The 18,496-nt window shown below is 30.7% G+C and overlaps 2 protein-coding genes across 3 annotated transcripts; one reads left to right on the top strand and one right to left on the bottom strand.

Moving 5' to 3' along the window:
- Nucleotides 1-70: 70 nt before the first annotated feature.
- Nucleotides 71-11,902, top strand: LOC123296234 (structural maintenance of chromosomes protein 5). The gene is made up of 10 exons (XM_044877695.1): nt 71-205; nt 268-409; nt 480-892; nt 2,458-2,704; nt 3,152-3,359; nt 4,459-4,745; nt 6,161-6,539; nt 7,978-8,639; nt 9,309-9,932; nt 11,777-11,902. The coding sequence occupies exons 1-10, from the start codon at nt 159-161 to the stop codon at nt 11,900-11,902; spliced, it is 3,135 nt and encodes a 1,044-aa protein (XP_044733630.1). The 5' UTR covers nt 71-158.
- Nucleotides 11,903-15,086: 3,184 nt separating this feature from the next.
- Nucleotides 15,087-18,137, bottom strand: LOC123295211 (BTB/POZ domain-containing protein 2-like). Of its 2 annotated transcripts, none has more exons than XM_044876463.1 (4): nt 17,998-18,137; nt 15,734-16,600; nt 15,454-15,648; nt 15,087-15,394 (listed from the first exon to the last, which is right to left on the bottom strand). In XM_044876463.1, exons 1-4 carry the CDS (start codon nt 18,001-18,003, stop codon nt 15,164-15,166), a joined length of 1,299 nt encoding a protein of 432 aa, XP_044732398.1. In that variant the 5' UTR covers nt 18,004-18,137; the 3' UTR covers nt 15,087-15,163. The 2 variants fall into 2 exon arrangements, with proteins under 2 accessions (XP_044732398.1, XP_044732399.1); XM_044876464.1 differs by having other exon boundaries at nt 18,002-18,137.
- Nucleotides 18,138-18,496: the final 359 nt, after the last annotated feature.

The following is an 18,496-nucleotide window of genomic DNA, read 5'->3' as shown; positions in this document are numbered from 1 at the left end:
AAATTTGATTACATTTTTTTGAATAAACATTTTATTTTTTTTAAAGAGTTGTACATATATGAGGAATAAATTGAAATAAAACGAAAGTAATTAAAATATTCTGCTTGATGAACGTTGAAAAAATATTCTATCTATTATTGTAATTTAAAAGTTACAAAATGGGACGAAGAGGAACTATAGTTCGTATAGCGTTAAAAAATTTTGGGTAAAACTATTTGGTATTTTTTTTTTAGAATTAATTATTAATTTTTTATAATTGCGTTTCAGAACTTATCGGTATTGTGAATTGTATCCAGGACCTAATTTAAATTTAATAATAGGCCCAAACGGAACGGGAAAATCAACGATAGTATCTGGAATTATTCTTGGTTTAGGTGGGAATCCAAAAGTTATTGGAAGAGCTTCACAGGTTAGCCCAGGTTATTTTTGTGTCTTGTAGTTATTTTGAATAAAATTACATTTCAAAATGTATGTTTTAGTTAGGAGATTATGTTAAAAGCAACTGTAATGAAGCTAAAATTGAAGTGGAATTAGATTCTGGCTCTGAGGATGAGCATAACGTGATGATACAACTTGAATTTACTAAAACAAACACAAAAATATGGAGATTAAATGGAAAACATATTAATCAAAAAGAAATAATGGATGTTATATCAAAATTTCGAATTCAAGTCAATAATTTGTGTCAGTTTTTACCACAAGATCGAGTGCAAGATTTTGCTAAAATGAATAATCGTGAATTACTTATTAACACACAAAAATCTGCAGGACATGAAGAATTATCTGAATTCCATCAACAATTGATTACGTTGCGAGCAGCTTATAAAGAATTGGAATCTGCATATGAAAAACAAGAAGTTGTTTTAAATGATGCCGAACAAAGAAATAATCGGTAAGAATAATTAAAAATTACATTGAATTTTCAACTTAACACACTTATACTCTAGTAAACAAAAAGAAAAAAAGACGAAATCTCTAAATTTTGACTTATAGCACCGATTTCGATGAAAATTTGGGTTTAAGCAAAGTTCGCTCTCTAGATCAAAAGTAAAAGTTATATGGTGCCGAGTGGTGCTTTTATCCAGGAGGTGATAGCCAGCCCCTCTCGGCATTATATAACTTTTGTTTCTTGGGGTCTTTTCTACTTATTGTAAAATTTTCAAGTCAATCGGAGGTATAGAAAAGAATTAACAGGTTTAATCCTCGTTTACTGGAGCATTAAATCTAAAAAAAACTCCTGAGCAGCAGAGTTCTAGAACACTAAGATCACATTTTCCCGTTATTGGATGCTTTCAGAAGCGAATTAAGAAATTATGCGTTCGTAGGTAGTTTAAAAAATTATCGCCCCCCGTAATAAAAAACTATAATTAAAAACCTTTTTTTTATAGTTCTTTAGTTGCAAGTATGCGCCTGAAACTACCAGCCGAAGTAGCTTAGTTGATGGGAATTTTCTCTTCTGATTTTCCTGGTATGTAATTGTTTCTCAAAGTCTACAAAAGAGACCCAGGTGATTAGACAGGCGGGTTCGATCTTTAAGAAAAGTATGGAGTCTCCTGGCTTTGAATTAACCCTTGAATTTCGACTTTTCAACCTTTCAAATTAATGGGAATTTTTTTTTCTTGTTTTCTTAATATGTATTTGTTTTACGAAGTGTACAGAAGAGACCGAGGTGATTGGACAGACGGGCTCGGCCTTTATAAAAGGTCTGACGTTTCTAAACCTTGAATAAACCGGAGAAATTCGACTTTTCTGTCTTTCAAGTTAACGGGAATTTTTTTTCTAGTTTTTTTTTTTGTTTTTTTATATGTACTTGTTTCTCGAAATGTACAGAATAAAACTAGGTGATTGGACAGGTAGACTCGCCCTTTAAGAAAGGTCTGGAGTCTCTTGATCTTGAATATACCAGTAGATGAATACATTCATCAAAAAAGCACTTTTCTAAACCATCAAATACACCGTTACTAACATACTTGCTCCATTTTGAATTCCTTCAGAGTGTTAAAATTGATCAAATTGCTTAAAAACAAAAATTTTCTGTTCTGTACTAAATATACTGTCACTCTGAATGTTTCCCGGCCAGATAATGAAGAGGTAATATCTTTAGCAGATTCATCTACTGTGAGGTTTCTCTTCCGTATCCTTTTTGTGTCCTTTTCATATTCTTTGACTATTGAGAGTTCCTGAAGGCTTGGTGATCATTTTTATTAAAATTTGCAATTGTTTTGTTTAAAAACTTCCACACTCGCGCTTGCGGATACGTGCATATTTTGCTTTATAGATCTTCCGCCTCTAGATGATTCTTATTATTAGATTACCTTCTAAATTGTATTCTAGGAATTATAAAATAGATTTAAAATTCGTCCCACCTCTTTCCTATCCGTTAACTTTTGATACAATGTAGACTTGCATGGTCTATGTTTTCGAGCAAAATATAAGTTGATTATTTTTTGTTTGTAGAATAGCTGGAACTGTAAAAAATATTCAAGAGAAAAAAAATTTAATTAAATCATTAGCACATTTAGAAGGAAAATTAGGATGGATTACATATGATACAAAACGGAAGCAAGTTCTGGATGTTAAAAATGATAGGGATGTTGCAGAAAAAGAAATTAAAAAATATGAAAAACAAATTGCAGAAATAGATGCGCAAATAGTTCCAGCAAAAAATATTGTCACCGTTATACAACAGAGCATTATTGATAAAGTAGGTTTTCACTTACACAATACACTCTGCAAAAATGAGAAAAACGGCACTTTTTATTTATTTCGTTAAATCCTACACAATACAGGGTGCTTTGTTATTGATAGCAGAAAATTATACTAATAAATTAAGCTTATCAAGACAAATGGAAAAGCTCTTTACCAAACTTCGATCTGAGGCCTAATTCGGGAGATGTGACTATGGGAAAAATAGAAAGATTTGTGCATTCACAGACCTATCAAACTCATTAAACGTAGTAGTTGTTCCTTTAGAATGTAGAGGGGGATATCATAAAACAATAATTGATTTAATTGGGTAGCGAATACTAAAAAAATATTTGTAGCGAAGAACGACTTTAATATAACAGCTAGTAAAGTTTAAAGCTAGAAAAATCTTTAAAATATTAAATTAAAAAAAAATAATTTTATTATTTCTGAATTTTTAATCTAGAATCGACTTGTAACGACTTCAATGAATTTATTAAGAACTAAAATCGATAAAGTTGAGGATTGTATTTTTAAAATTAATTCAGCCAAAGATGAATTGGAACAAAAACTTCAAGAAGAAGAAAGGAGAAAACAAGAAAAGAATGAGTTACAAAATGTAATTAGAAAATTATCAAGTGATCTTAAAACAATAATCGACAAAACTGGAGAAGGTGCTTTTTTATTTTTTTACAATTTAAAGAGTCTTAATCTTAAATTATTTGCTAATTGATAACTGGAAGTTGAAACTCGCCAACTGGCGATAATAATTCGTGCCAATTAAAATCAGAAGAAGACCCAAATTCAGTAGCTACAATTTCAACTACCAGGTGGCAATACTTGTTCTTACCATTTTTTAAGGCCAATAAAAAAATTCAAATAAGATAAATCCCGCCAACTGGCTATACAAATTTCTACTATTAGACAGGAAGTGGCCCGCTTTTTCAGTAGTTTTAATTTAGACCACCTGATTACTTACCAATTATCAATAGTTAAATTTTATAATTTTTTGTTTTTGATTTGCATTTTGAACTTTTAATTTTTATGCTAAATGTTTTCATAAAAATTTGTAGTTGTAATTTTACAGTTGTGTGTGTTTTCAAATACAACAATACTTTTAGGATTTACGAACGACAGGGCAATTTTGAATAAAAGGATTGTTTTTTTTTTATATGAAGTTGGATTAAGTCTAAATCAATTCTGAAAATTTTAAGGGGGGGGGGGAGGGATTTGTTCGATTATTTTAATAAATAAATGATTTCAAAAGTAGGTATATATAACATTGGTCTGAAAACGGTAAATGGATGATATGTTTCCATAGATTTCTCCAAAACTAGTCGGTGGAAATTAAAAAAAAAAAATTATTTAAATTAAAGTTAAAACTTTAATAAATTATTGTAAAAAAAAACCCCGTTGTGCCCGACCAATTAATGATGTATGAGCACGGAAGGAGGGGGCACAAATTAAAAAAATATATATTTTCAATTTTGATGATGAATTATGTTATACCTTGACAATATAAGACGAAAAATAAGAATAAAATTTTGCGATGTCTGGAGTAATTTTCAAAATGTTGAAAATTTTGTTTAATTATTTAGATTTCGATATTTCGAAAACCAAGGCAGATATCGAAAAATTTTATTCTTATTTTATAACATTCATGAAATTATAACAAAATTTATTATCAAAAATCTAAATATGGTACAAATAACCCTAAATCTATAATTGTCTTGGTTCTCGTACTACCTTAATAATTATTTTGATCTTTTGTAGAGGAATCAATTAAACAAGAGATGGATAGTCTAATACCAAAAATAGTGGACATAGAAGCACAAATTGAACAATTAAATCATAAAAAAAGTATGAAAGATGTCACTTTGGATAATTTAAATCGAGAATTGAATGCATGCTTAAGAGAAAAACAAGTACTTGAAAATGTTGGAAGAGCACGATTACAATTACTACAAAAATTAGATAATGATGCGTACAGAAGTGTGTTATGGTTAAGAGAAAATCGTCATTTGTTTAAAGGAAATGTTTTTGAACCAATCTTATTAGAGGTATACACATTATTAGTCTTGAGTGTGGTCTAAGTAATCTGACAGTCATTGAGATATTGATGTTAAGGGGTTATATCCAGTTAGAATTTTCATCAAGTAAAAAAAAAAGTTCAATTAAAAGTTCTAGATGAAGTAATTCTACACATTTTCGTTTGTTTCCGACTTGCTAACTTCAAGATTAACCTAGAGATGCCAATAGGGCGTTGTGATCTAAAAATATACTCGAATAATAAGCGTGGGTCATTCCAAAATAGGGTATTATCGTTAGTCAAAAATAAATCATGAAATTTGAAAAAAGTTAAAATTTATGTAAAAATATACCTAAATATTCTGATTTTGAGGCATAAAAGCACTTTTTTCTTTTAAAATATTAAAATTAAAAATCGTAATTTTTAAACTGTGTATCACGTGACCTAAAACGCGGGTAAGCCCTGCTGTGATGTCATAGCGGTATGAGTCATAGACCATCAGTTAGTTCAGTGTAGACAGTTGGGTATAATATATACATAGATAAGTATTTATATTTAAATCAAATGTCTATGAATATATCTGTCAACATTATTTGAGTTTTTTGTATAGTGATACCCATATTACGTCATCAAATTGGATGCCCGCGTTTTTGACAGTTTAAAAAAGGTTTAAAATTTATTATAAGTTTTTGGCAAGAAAGCGTGTGTATTTCTACGAAATAATTTTTGGTGGCTTTTTATTAGCAAAATCAACATTTTGAATGATGAAAAAGTATCCATCTTGAAAACCGTTAGAGATAGAACAAAAGTTTAAATGTAAAAGTTGTTCCTTAAAAAAAAAAAAAAACTTTTATTTAAATCATTATTTCGCTAACATCACTATTTACCCGTGAGGACACAACTTAGGAAAAAAACTTTCATATCTATTTTCTTCAAAACTATAAAAAAAGTGTGTTGATTTTTTTCAATAAGAAACAACTTTTACATTTGATTGAATGAGCAAAAAAATTCCATTTAAAAATTGAATATTTCGGTCAATTTTGAAGCTAGCAAGTGGGAAAAAACGAAAATGTGGGCAAATACTTTAGCTAGGAGTTTTAATTGAACTTTTTTTTTATGTGATGCATAGTTTTTTGTAATTCGTAAAAAACTGTTTAAACCCCCAACTACCCTCCAAAAAAGGAAGTTGGGCACGTCCCCGAGAGATCGACTTTCTTACAACCTAGACGAAGTTTTTACAACCTAATAAACAACTATGGAAAAATTCAAAGATGCATTAATTTTTTCTTTATTTCCATGATATTTTATTTAATTTTATTAGACTATATGATCACGATAACATCTCAAATTTCTAGTCGTTCTGAAGTGATTGTCAAATACTATATGGCTGCCGACCTGTGATAGTTATTGGAACACCCTGTATTAAACTATAAACTTGTGTTACAGATAAACGTTACAAATCTTGAACACGCAGAATATATAGAAAATATTATTCCATTTCGTGATTTATTCACGTTTACTTGTGAAGAAGTTAGCGACATGAATTTATTAATTCATCATTTACGTGTCCAACAAAAAATACGTGTCAATGTTGTGAATTCAGGTGCATCTCATCCCCCCTATCGATCCTATCAACCACCGATACCAGTTGAACGAATTCAACAGTATGGATTTTTTGCGTATGCTAATTCATTGTTCACTGGACCCGAACCAATTATGAAATATTTATGTCGAAATTGTCGAATTCATGCAATACCGATTGGTAAAGCTAAAGTTAATGATACTTATGAAAGTGTGCCAGCAAGGATACAGACTTTTTTCTCAGGTAATTATAAAAAAATAACACTTGAGCAGCAATACTCCATCATTAACGTCATATTTTCCCGTCATCAGACGCGTCTTATTATTAGATGCTTTTAATTGAGATAGAGAACTTGCATTAATTTTTTTTGCAACAAATTCATATATAAATGAAAGAATAAATCAACTAAAGTATATTAAAGTATTTTTTTTTAAAATTGATAATTCAATGTTTTTATTAATTATTAATCAAAATAGTTATATTTTTTAATTAAAAACAAGTGAAAACAAACAATTGACTGAGTTAATTGTTGAAATACCATGCATAAACAGTGTTGATTACTCTATCACATTACACATACATACATGTCACACATATATAACTGATATTCCCATATAATACATACTATAAAATTTGCGTATAATTTGCGCTCTCACGGGTAAATAGTCATGTTTACGAAAAAAATATTTCAAACAAAAGTTTTTATTTTTTTATAAAGAATATTTTTTACATTTAAACTTGTGTTCTATCTCTAACGGTTTACAAGATGGGTCCTACGGACCCAAGACCCAATTGACCTATGTTGCTCATTTACGAACTCAACCTCACTTTTTACGTCCTGAGTGCGCTGTAAAAATTGCAACTTGGTATCTTTTTTCTTTTTTTGGGTTATCGTGTTGGCAGACAGACGGACAGACAACCGGAAATGAACTAATTAGGTGATTCTATGATTAATATGGACTTAAAACTTCGTGAGTGTGCTGCATTTTCAAATGAGCATAATAACGTCTTATTTATGGAGTTTTTGTGCCAAAAAAATGAAAATCTTGCCCAAAAATGGCACGGTTTTCGAAATACTTGTAATCTGACATAGCATATGTAATCAAAAACCAAAAATATTCTTAGGCAGTTTGGACGATAAATACTTAATTTGCAATAAGTACATTTTCAGCTAAAATAAGTTATAATAATAAAAACGATGTGTAACGAACTCCTCACAGATTATAATTTATTACACAAATAGATAGGCAACTCTACTGTACATGCAATGTTGTCCAAAAAGCCCCCTGGTCAAAGACACTTATTTTTTTCATGATAATTCAGTTACAGACAGTTTTAAAAGAACTTTTCAAAATAGAAATGAAAATTCCCGACAAAAAAAAATGTTCGAAAAACATCGTTGTGACGTAATAATGTTAATTGAATAGAATACAGTGTATATAATTATTAATTAACATTATGGCGCTATATGATCTTTTACGAACATTTTTTTTGTCGGACGTTTTCGTTTCTTTTTTTAAAAGTTCTTGTAAAAATGTCTGTAACTTAAAAATTAACATGTAAAAATAAAAAATAAAACAGTTTGGTTTTAAAACTTATATATGATCTTTCCATTTTTGTCAAAAAAAAAGGTCAATCTCAAATCTCAATTATGATAAATTCTTTTTTTTTTTTTTTTAAGATACAAAAAAGTTTACGGTTTCCATTTCACAATATACCAACGAGAAATCAACACGTATATCAGAAATTTCTTCACAAAAATTATTAACATTATCATTAAACACGGACAGTATTTCGAGAATTAATAAAAAAATTCAAACAATAAACACACACAAAGAAGAAGAACATCGATTAGTTTCAGCCATTGAACAACAGATCCAAAGTATCATAAGTACACGAACCGCATTAATAAATCGACGTAAAGAATTACTGTTTCATAAAGATCAATTAACATCGATCCGTTTTCGATTAGCAACAAGCGAACAAAATTTAAAAACTATGGAGACACATACATTTAATTTTGATGATGAGAAACGTACAAGTGAAATACTTGTGAAATCATTAATTAATGATATGTTAGAATTACAAAATGATGTTGCACAAACATTTAAAAAGTATCAAACACATATAATTGAAGCACAATTAGCATCCACTGAACGTATTTTAGCACAACAACGTGTTACAACATTAATTCAATCACAACAAACATTGAATTCAAGTTGTAATAATTTACAAACATCTTTGTGTCGTATTCGAAGACAATATGAAGTGTTGAAGAAAGAGGCAAAAGATGATTACGATAAGGCTAAATTATTAACTGATGGCTTTACACCAGATACAAAGGTATGGCCCAATAATAATTCATTTTCAAGCTTATTATATTTAGGTTTGACAAAAATATACTCACAGTTTAAGATTTTTTCACCACTTTTCTACGAAATTTTATGTTTGTTGATTCTAGCCACAGGTACAGGGTAGCCTCGGGTTACGGTAACTACGGGAGCGGAATTCCGCACGGACCGAGCTAGTAATGATAATAATACATAAGAGGGGTACTGCAAATGGGTAACTTCCATCTAGACCAGGAGTGGCCTTTATGTATCAACATGCCATATTTAAATAAAAAAAAAATAAAAATATTAGCAGCATACATAGCAAATATCGCGTGAATAAGCGCGGCTCTGAAATTAGAAGCTCGCAATAAATGTAACTATTCGAATATCACAACGCCCTGGGCACCAGGTACCTTGAGAGTCTCTTTTGTTGTGGTATTCAAGTTCTAAACCCCCCTTCCCTAAAACCTCTCGAGTAAAAAAATTAGACTCATTTCTATAATTATTTAGTTTCCAAATTTTTATTTCTCCCTCATCGATTTTGTTCACAAAATTTTTAAACGTCCTCACGAATCGAATTCAAAAAAACTGCATCCCGATACGTCTTACTGCTCATAAAATCGTCAGTGTATTGCTTTATTTCTTCGATTAATTCGTTAATTTTCTTTTTTTTTTGTAGGAGTTTAAGAAAAAATTTACCAAAATATTTGATGAACTACCTGATCATATCGAAGAATTAGAAGAACGAATAACTGATGTACAAACGAAAGTCGATTGTATGGATCATTTAAACGATGGCGTTATCAAAGAGTATGAAGATCGGGTCAAATTAATTGAATCATTACGAAAAAAGAAAGAAGAAATGACTAATCAAATCGAAAACATGTTAGAACAATTAAACGAACTGAAATTGAAATGGTTTGGACCGTTAGAAGAACTAATTGATAGAATTAATACACGATTTGAACAATATTTTCAAAAAATGTCATGTGCTGGTAATGTAAGCATTGTGAAAGCGGAAAATGAATTGGATTTCGAAGAGTATGGTTTATCGATTAAAGTTAGCTATCGTGCTGGCCAACCGTTACAAGAATTAGATCAGTATGTTCAAAGTGGTGGAGAGCGTGCGGTAGCTACGGCAATTTATATGTTGGCTTTGCAAGAATTAACGAATGTACCGTTTCGATGTGTCGATGAAATTAATCAAGGTATGGATGCTACGAATGAACGTAAAGTATTGGAATTGATAATGGATACTACGTCTCAACCAGATACATCACAGTATTTCTTATTAACACCTAAGGTACGAGTAAAGATGATTTTTAATAAAATAGATTTTGGAAGCCATTCAAGAAATTTTACGAAAACTAACACGGCTCTTTACGTTTAATAGTTAATACTTGTAGTAGAGGAAGAAGCATTTCCAAGCAATTTTTATCGACTCCTAATAAACTCGCCCTAGTTGGCTTTACTCCTGTGGCCATATCTGAATCTACTCGTCTTTTTACCTGACTAAACAACGCAAAGGAGTGGTAATGTGTTTGTCAGTCTGTATATGTCCGTTCCTATGTGGCCATATTGTGAAAAAGAATGTATGTGTGTGCACACTAGAGATCAAACGCGTCGACTGATATTAATGATTCTTACGCCAATCGATTTGTCTTAATTTTGCGAGTGCTATTGAAGATGTCAGTAATCAAAATTCAATATGGCGACCACCAGACGCCATATTGTGAAAAATAATGTATGCGCGTTTCTATGTGGCACACTAGAGCCCAAACACGTGGGCTGATTTTGATGATTCTTACGTCAATCGATTTATCGTAACCTTGCGAGTGCTACTGAAGGTATGGCAATAATGAAAACTCAATATGGCGACCACCAGACGCCATATTGTGAAAAATAATGTATGCGCGTTTCTATGTGGCACACTAGAGCCCAAACACGTGGGCTGATTTTGATGATTATTACGTCAATCGATTTGTCGTAACCTTGCGAGTGCTATTGAAGGTATGGCAATAATGAACACTCAATATGGCGACCACCAGACGCCATATTTGGGGTATCATTGAATAGATATTAAATAGACAAATCTATTAACGTATTAATCGTAGAGCGCCTCAAAGTACCAAACATGAAAAAGTCCTAACTAAAAAGTGTAAAATAAAAAAAAAAATTATTTAAAAAATCAAAAACCCGACTGAGTTAAATATAAACTGAAAAGAAAAAAAAAAGTCCAGCAGTTTAAATAGCGACTTTAACAGTCGGGACCCATTATTGGTAAGATTCAAGCCGGTGTAGATTTTAATGGGTCCCGACTGTTAAAGTCTATATTTAACTCAGTCGGGTCTTTTGATTTTTTTATTAATGAATGTTAAATCAGAGCTCCCTTTTCCTTGTTTCTTTCGGGCTCTTTCCGAACGGCTTATTATACGGCCCATCAACGTTCAAGCAAGTTACTCTATCCTGTCATCAGCTATAGATATGAATTGGAGACTGTAGTAACCAGTTTATTATTTAAATAGGTTCCGTATCAAGTACTGAAAGTAAATTCACAAAAATAGGCGTTATAACTTCATAAATATTAATATTAGAATAAAAAGTTTAAAGTAAAAGTTTTAGGAAATTTGTAGATTTGAAAGGTAAGTTATTATCATTTTCTTGTTTAAACAAATATTAGAAGAGATATCGGTCAAATAGTCAAAAAGTAAATCGTCATAGTTATATAAGTCATAAACGGTTAGTGATACAAAAAAAAAAAAAAAAAATTATACAAAAATGTAGGTAATTTAATTATCTACAATAAAGGTTATTACCATTTTTGGTCTAAAGTGTACGGTTATGGAGATATAGCCTAAAACGGTTTTTCTTAAAATAAAGGCACTTCCTTCCCCCGCCTATTTTTGTAAGGATTTTGTGAATTTACTTTCAGTACGTGATACTAAACCTATTTAAATAATAAATAACTCCTGTAATTTAATGCATTATGGACAAGAGTAATGAGTTTCTATATTACCTGTGATAAAGGGAGAATTGATTCAATGTTGTTCTCAAATCGGTTTTTTTTTTGTGTGTAAGACAAAAAGAGAGCATGTTAGGATTCGTAAACTGTTGAAAAATAGTCTTAAAATATATTTTTTTTTCTAGCTTTTACCAAAGTTAAAATACACGGAAACCACAAAAGTACATGTCATACATAATGGGCCTCGTGAATTACCAGGTAATCATTACAACATTAAAAATATACTTCAAAATCGAAGAATTGCTACATAAAAAAAAATGATAAAATGATGACCAATAATTATAATTAATTTTTTTTAGTTTAATTAAGTAAGAATTCTCGTTATTTAAATATAGAATTATTAAATTTGTTATTCGATTAAATTGAAATTTGATATTAATTTTTTTATTAAATGCAAAAAGTTTTTCAAAATTTAGCCTTTTTTTATTCTAATTTAGTGTACATCTTATAATTTGAACGGTTTTGTAATCGAATAATCTCTGGTAAAGAAGACATTTATTGATCGTCTAGAGCTTGCGATTTTTAACATATGTTGACTTTTTCTGTAAAGATATTGAAGGCAAAGATTTGCGCTATTGCTCCTCAAACTATAGATTATCTGAAACTTCAACATTATTGATGTCATTCAAGAGGAAATGTGTCAAAATTTTGGTAATTAAAGATGTTACTTTCAATAAAAAATTTAAAAATAACTTTCTAAATGGAAAATTCTCCATCCACACACGGATGACGAAATGTTCATCTTCGTCAATAGAACGTCATTTTTGTTTACCGAGATATTTTGACTTGTCACTTGTCCACAATAAAGAGTTATAAGATGGAGATGTCGGGTATTAAACACGCATGTAAATGGAAGGGAGCTGGGCCCGTAACCCAGAGATCCGCAGAACGAAACTATACGCGCTCTGCTAACATAATTTTTTCAAGCAAAATTCGGGAGTTGAGCGTTTATGACTGGACACAATCACTAGAGGCGTTGAAACTCGTATACTCTTTTTTAACATTGCTAGTAATGGAAGTATTTTCCTCTATTTTATACTTTTTGGTCCACAATACATGACATAGCTGAAATACCAAAATGGCGGCACATTCGAAATAACACCGATATCTTTGCCCTTTCACACTTGGGTCAAAGAAATGCATGCTACCGAAAAATGTCTAAATATTTACAAAACAATCTTATTTTTGAGACATCTAGTAAACAATTTAGAATACTGAGCAACACTAGCACTGTCCGCCGGTGGTAAATGGAACTACTCCCGGTAGGGTAGTTCGTGTGACGTATAAAATATTGCAAAAAATTGCGAAGTTAGAAAAAATGAAGAATTGCTTTATCTCGGAAACTTTTAGGTTTACAGAGACGATTCTAGTCTCATAGCAAATTTAGTCTACTTGGAAAACGCCAGGAAAAGTTACTATCAAAAACTAGTCTTGTAAGGTTATAATCGCTAAAATCCAGCCCAAATTTTCACGTTTTTTTTTCTTCGATTTTTGACACAAACTTGGATTATTTATTAGACTACTACTGAATTTGACGCAAACTACCCGTACTTTCAGACGACAAGGCTACTGTATTAGTTTCTGAATCTTTCGATTCATGTGTCTAAATAATAAAGAAATCGGACATTCAATTCAATTTAAAAAAAAAAATTCATCATTTTAATTTGTTTATAAATTATGTATTTTTTTATGTTTTATTAAATTTTTTTCTCTGGTAAATATTTTTTCACAAACATTACATCGATATAATTTCTCACCAGTGTGTGTACGCTTATGAAATTGTAGCGAACAATTATGCATAAATTGTCGTCGACATATTCGGCATTCATATAAAATACGTGGACCTGTATTATCCGATGTGCCGTTAATTAATTTTTTATTTCTTAAATTAAATTTTGTGATTTTTTGTTGTTTTGTTGTTATATTAATGATATGCTGTTGAATGTTTCCGGATGTTAATCCTTGTCGTCGTGAATATACACTTATTGTTGGTATTATCGAATGTTGATATTGATTAATAATTTTTCGCTTTCTGCGTGGATTGTTTCTATGTAAGACACCTGCTTCGCTCGAGTTACTCGTCAACGTATGTATATTAATTTCTACGAAATAAAATCACATTATTAATTTAAATTTATAGATCAAACGATTTTAACAGAAAAAATGAAATTGCAGAAAACAGTCTGCCCTTCTGAATATTCAAAATGAACATGGTTTTTAATGTAGAATGTGAAATTTTGTGCGGTCAGACTACTCTTTTCTTCTGGACACTTTTCCAGAGTGCCTAGGGCTCCGAATCGACAAGAATTCCGACTTGACCTCAAAAAAATCATTCTTTGCAGCCGTCGTTCCATTCTACGTTCTTTACGTGTGTCCCTTTAAGTTAAGTGGTTAAAAAAAGGATTGCATTAATCTCTTGTGCTATTTTATTTAAAACATGAAACTTACGTTTTGACAAAAGGTTGGGAGTTGATTTTGTAGACATGTTAAAACTAGTAAATTCATAAAATCAAATGAACACAAGACAAAATAACGAATATTGAACAAGAAATTTAGATAAATCCAAAAAGTTACATTAGCTGGTCTTACAAAAAAAAATTTCAATGTCTTGTTGATTGAAATTGAATAATTTTATTTTTGGTAACCATAGTTAAGATAACGTTCTTGGCTAGTATGTAAGGAGCCATATCCCTATATAGTATAAATGTGAAAGTAAGGATGTTTGTTTGTTTGTAACGCTTTCACGCGAAAACTAATGAATGGATTTGAAAGAAACTTAACAATAATATAGCTCATACATAAAAAAAAACACGAGCTATAATTTATAAAGATATATTAAAAAAAAAATTAAATTTAGAACCATAAATTACAAAGTTTCTGTAAAAATGCTGAACTAGATACAATTCATGGCCACCTTTTCTCATAAACTGAATAAATCAAGACCTGTGTAAAACAATCCTTATCCCTATTTCGAGTGTTATGGAGGGGGGATAAGTGAGAGCAAAGGAGGCGGAGGCCATAACGCGGTGGGCTTTACTTTTAAGACCAGTGAAGTGGGCGAGTATCAAGCTAGTAAGAAATTAAACTCTTGAGTTCTGAGGAGAGTAGATAGCATATCGTCTAGGATAATTAAGTACTTCGCTGTGTTCCGAATCACTCACAAATCTTTTTTTTTTTTTAAATTTTACTAAGGCATTTTATTTAATATAATCAGTCTATCAACTTGAATAGACCGTGAAAGTTTGATGACACAAATCTATTAGAGTTGTGGACATGTCCAACGATGGTTCCTCGCTTGGAGTCATAGACATAATGGCTTAATTGATCGAGAATTTGCTGGGGAAATGAAGGAGATATTTAAAATGAAACAAGGAACTATGTAAAATAAAAATATTTAATTATATAAAATAAATAAAAATTAAAGCTAATAACAATAATACTATACAATAAAACAAGTTATAGTAAATAAAGCTCCGTAAAAAGCAAAATTTCAGTCTTAATAAAAATATTTTTTATACGACAAGTACTTCATAATCACGAAAAGGCCTTTCTTCACCACCGTATGAAACATACAGAACACCATGACTGCTTTGTATTTTACCAATCGTTAGACAATTCTCTGGATAAGCTACACGTCCAATGAATAAAGTTTCTCCATCTTCTGAGTGCCCTCCTGGAATTGCTCCGTCAGGTACTTCACCATTAGATGCTGGTACCCATGAACAATTACAATCACAAAGCACCTACAAATTAATATAAATTAACAATCAAAGTTTTTTAAATATATCATCAGTGTAATTACTTCGTATTTTCTTTTATTATGCTCCTCGCCTCCCCATGCAATATAAGTTACTCCATGGCTGGGAAGAAGTTTGCCAGGAGTTAATGCACGAGCATGATATGCACGAGCTACATACAAAGGAAGTCCTTCATCGTATCCTCCTTGTACTGCATTTGGAGGAAGTTGACCCCCTCTGGCTTTAACCCAGCGCACTGTCTGAAATTATTTATGATAAAAATTAAATTAAATTTTTTTAAATAGCAATAGTGCTACGAATAGCTTCTGAAGATTTAGTACTCACTGATAATTTATCAACGCACTCCCCAACTCTATGTACATCTGAAAATTCAACAGATGGTTTCGGAGTGACTGTTAAATATAAAATTAATTCTCTAACTTCACGATCAGTCAATAATCCACTTTGAACAGGACCAACACCAAATTCTTCAAATGTCATTAATGGAAAACGTATTAGTTTGAAAGCTGGACCTAAAACTAATCGTTGATTGTCTGGTGTTAGAGGTAACTGTTGTCTGGCACATTCTGCTTCTGTCCATTGTAAAACAGCTGCATATAATTTTGATTCACTAATTTGTAGAGTATCGCGTTCTAATACTGTTATTAAAGTATCCAAATCTAAATTTTCCACAGCTAATATATTTATGGTGTTTTTATCAATAAAATCTGAACACGATTCTGCTAATTCTGGTTCATCAAAGAAGGTCGCTTGTTTTAACAATAAAACAGCATTTTCGCAATCTAAATTGTCTTTTAAAAACTTCACACAATATTTTTTTAAAGCAGGCACATTGTATTTGTTTGCTACATAAATGGTAGCCATCACTGTTTCGTGATCAATTTTTGCTTCTTCTGAATAAATAAATTCTAGAAATGCTAAAAATGCTTGTGGTTCAACGTCAGGTATTTCTATTTCGTTAGACTCTATCGCTAAAGCACCAAAAAATAATGCTTCTAGGACATCACTTGCAGCTGCTAAAACAAGTTTATGAACAGGTATACGATGTTCTTTATTTGGCCCCACAATAAAATGAAAATCAGCTAGCCTTTCATTATTAAAAAGAAAGCCAAATCGTTCTTTGAGTGTTTCTTTTGATGGTTGCCACTTTTCGATAACATTTTTATCCACTGTTATCGAATCCATTTTAAACTAGAATTAATAAATTGTATGAATTAGAGTCTCAAAATATGCATTATTTATTTCTGGAATAATTACGGAAAGCTTCGATTTTTCTAAAAGCTTTTGAGATCACTTTTATATAACTTAAAATAAGGTAATCGTGTTTTAAAGGTAATTGTAAATAAATACAGTAGGTTCTAAACCTTTCCGAAGGTGAAATATTTAAAAAAAATTGTTTTCATAAAACGGATTTTCATTTCATTGTCGGACCCTGATAATTTGGTCTAGTGCACTTACGTAAATCGTAGATGGGTGTTATTTGCAATAGGCGGTTATTTGGAGACTTTAAATTAATAAAGTACACGCTACGGTTGATAGAAAAAAAGTTATTCCTCTTCAAAGACAAACATTTTTTCGTGAGTTTCTTTTTGAAACAGTTTGTGCCCCTAACCTAATTTGCGCCCTCACGGGTAAACAGTGGTGTTTACAAAAAATTTTTCAAACAAAAGTTGTTTATTTTTTACTCTTAAACTTTTGTTCTACCTCGTAACAATTTAAAAGATGGGTTCTACGGATCCAAGACCCAATTGACTTATGTTGCTCATATACGAACTCGACCCCACTTTTTACGCCCTAAACACGCTGTAAAAATTTCAGCTTGAATTCTCTTGAGGAAGAAAATGCGCTATTAAAAATCTATTTGCAAAAAACTGTTACAATAAGAAACAAAAAAATTTTTGAATATGAAGACGAATAACTTTTTTTTCTATCAATTGTAGCATGTACTTTGACATAAATGGGATTGAAGATAAAACGCAGGCAAGTTCAACGACTCAAACCCAAGATATGGGTCAAAATCAGATTTAAGGTCGCCAAACAACCCTGTTGGATGAATTAATAGAAAATCTAGTGTCAAAACTTTTGGGTCAGTCCGTAAGTGCACCGGACTAAATTACAATTCATCTCGTTTAAGGAACGCGGAATTGTCAATAGCGCCACAGTGGTAAGCTTGTTACTATTTGAACCTTTTTAAAGCCTGTTATTGTTGTCAAATTTAATTATTTTAAAAGTGTGCTTCTTGCAAAGCAAGATTATCTTTTATCAAATTTATTAATTAAGATATTATCAAACAGTTATTGTTAATATCAAATAACATTTTCGTTAGTGCTTGCTTCTATTAAAAAAATATCTGAATAGGAACCATTTATTATTGCGGTTGTTTTATAATATTTGCATGGTGTGCTTCTAGTCAATAAAATGTTAAAAAATTACTAATATTAGTTGTTATTTTAGTCACTCTTTTATTACTTGGGTGGAGAAATAAACAAATTTTGGTTTTTCATGGATCGTTAACTCCCATTTTGAGGATCGTTAAGATCATTTTAAGCTGAAAAAAGAAACGTTTAAAAAATTAAAATATAACTTACTAACATTAAACTTTTTTATAAATTATATTTTATACAAATTGATTGTTAAATCCCTTTTAAAGGCACACAGGGCTATTGTTGTGACACAAAATTAACAAAACATATTTTTAAGTTGCTGTGCGTTTATATACTATTCAATATATTCTATGATACTATTCGACTGATGTCCTACATTAATGAATCATAAAAAAACCCAAATTACGAACTAATATTGCGCAATAAATATAAATTTTTTCAATATTGTGTAATTAATAATATTAATCTTGACAACATTGTAAAAATTGAATTGGTAAAATCGGTATAGTAGATTTCTAAAAAAAATTTATTTCATTTGTGTGCATGAATTGTTTAATTCCAATTAACAATGAAAAGAAAGTATGTACGATTATAATCGCGGAAAAATTATATGTTGAGATTTCAACGTAAATATTCCAGGTATTGTCTATAAAATCAGTATTTAAGTCCTTCATGATTGGCCCGAGGTCAACGCTAAAGATCT

The sequence above is a fragment of the Chrysoperla carnea genome, chromosome 3, assembly GCF_905475395.1.
Source record: "Chrysoperla carnea chromosome 3, inChrCarn1.1, whole genome shotgun sequence".
Lineage (NCBI taxonomy): Eukaryota > Metazoa > Arthropoda > Insecta > Neuroptera > Chrysopidae > Chrysoperla > Chrysoperla carnea.
This window is presented reverse-complemented; position numbering and strand designations above follow the sequence as displayed.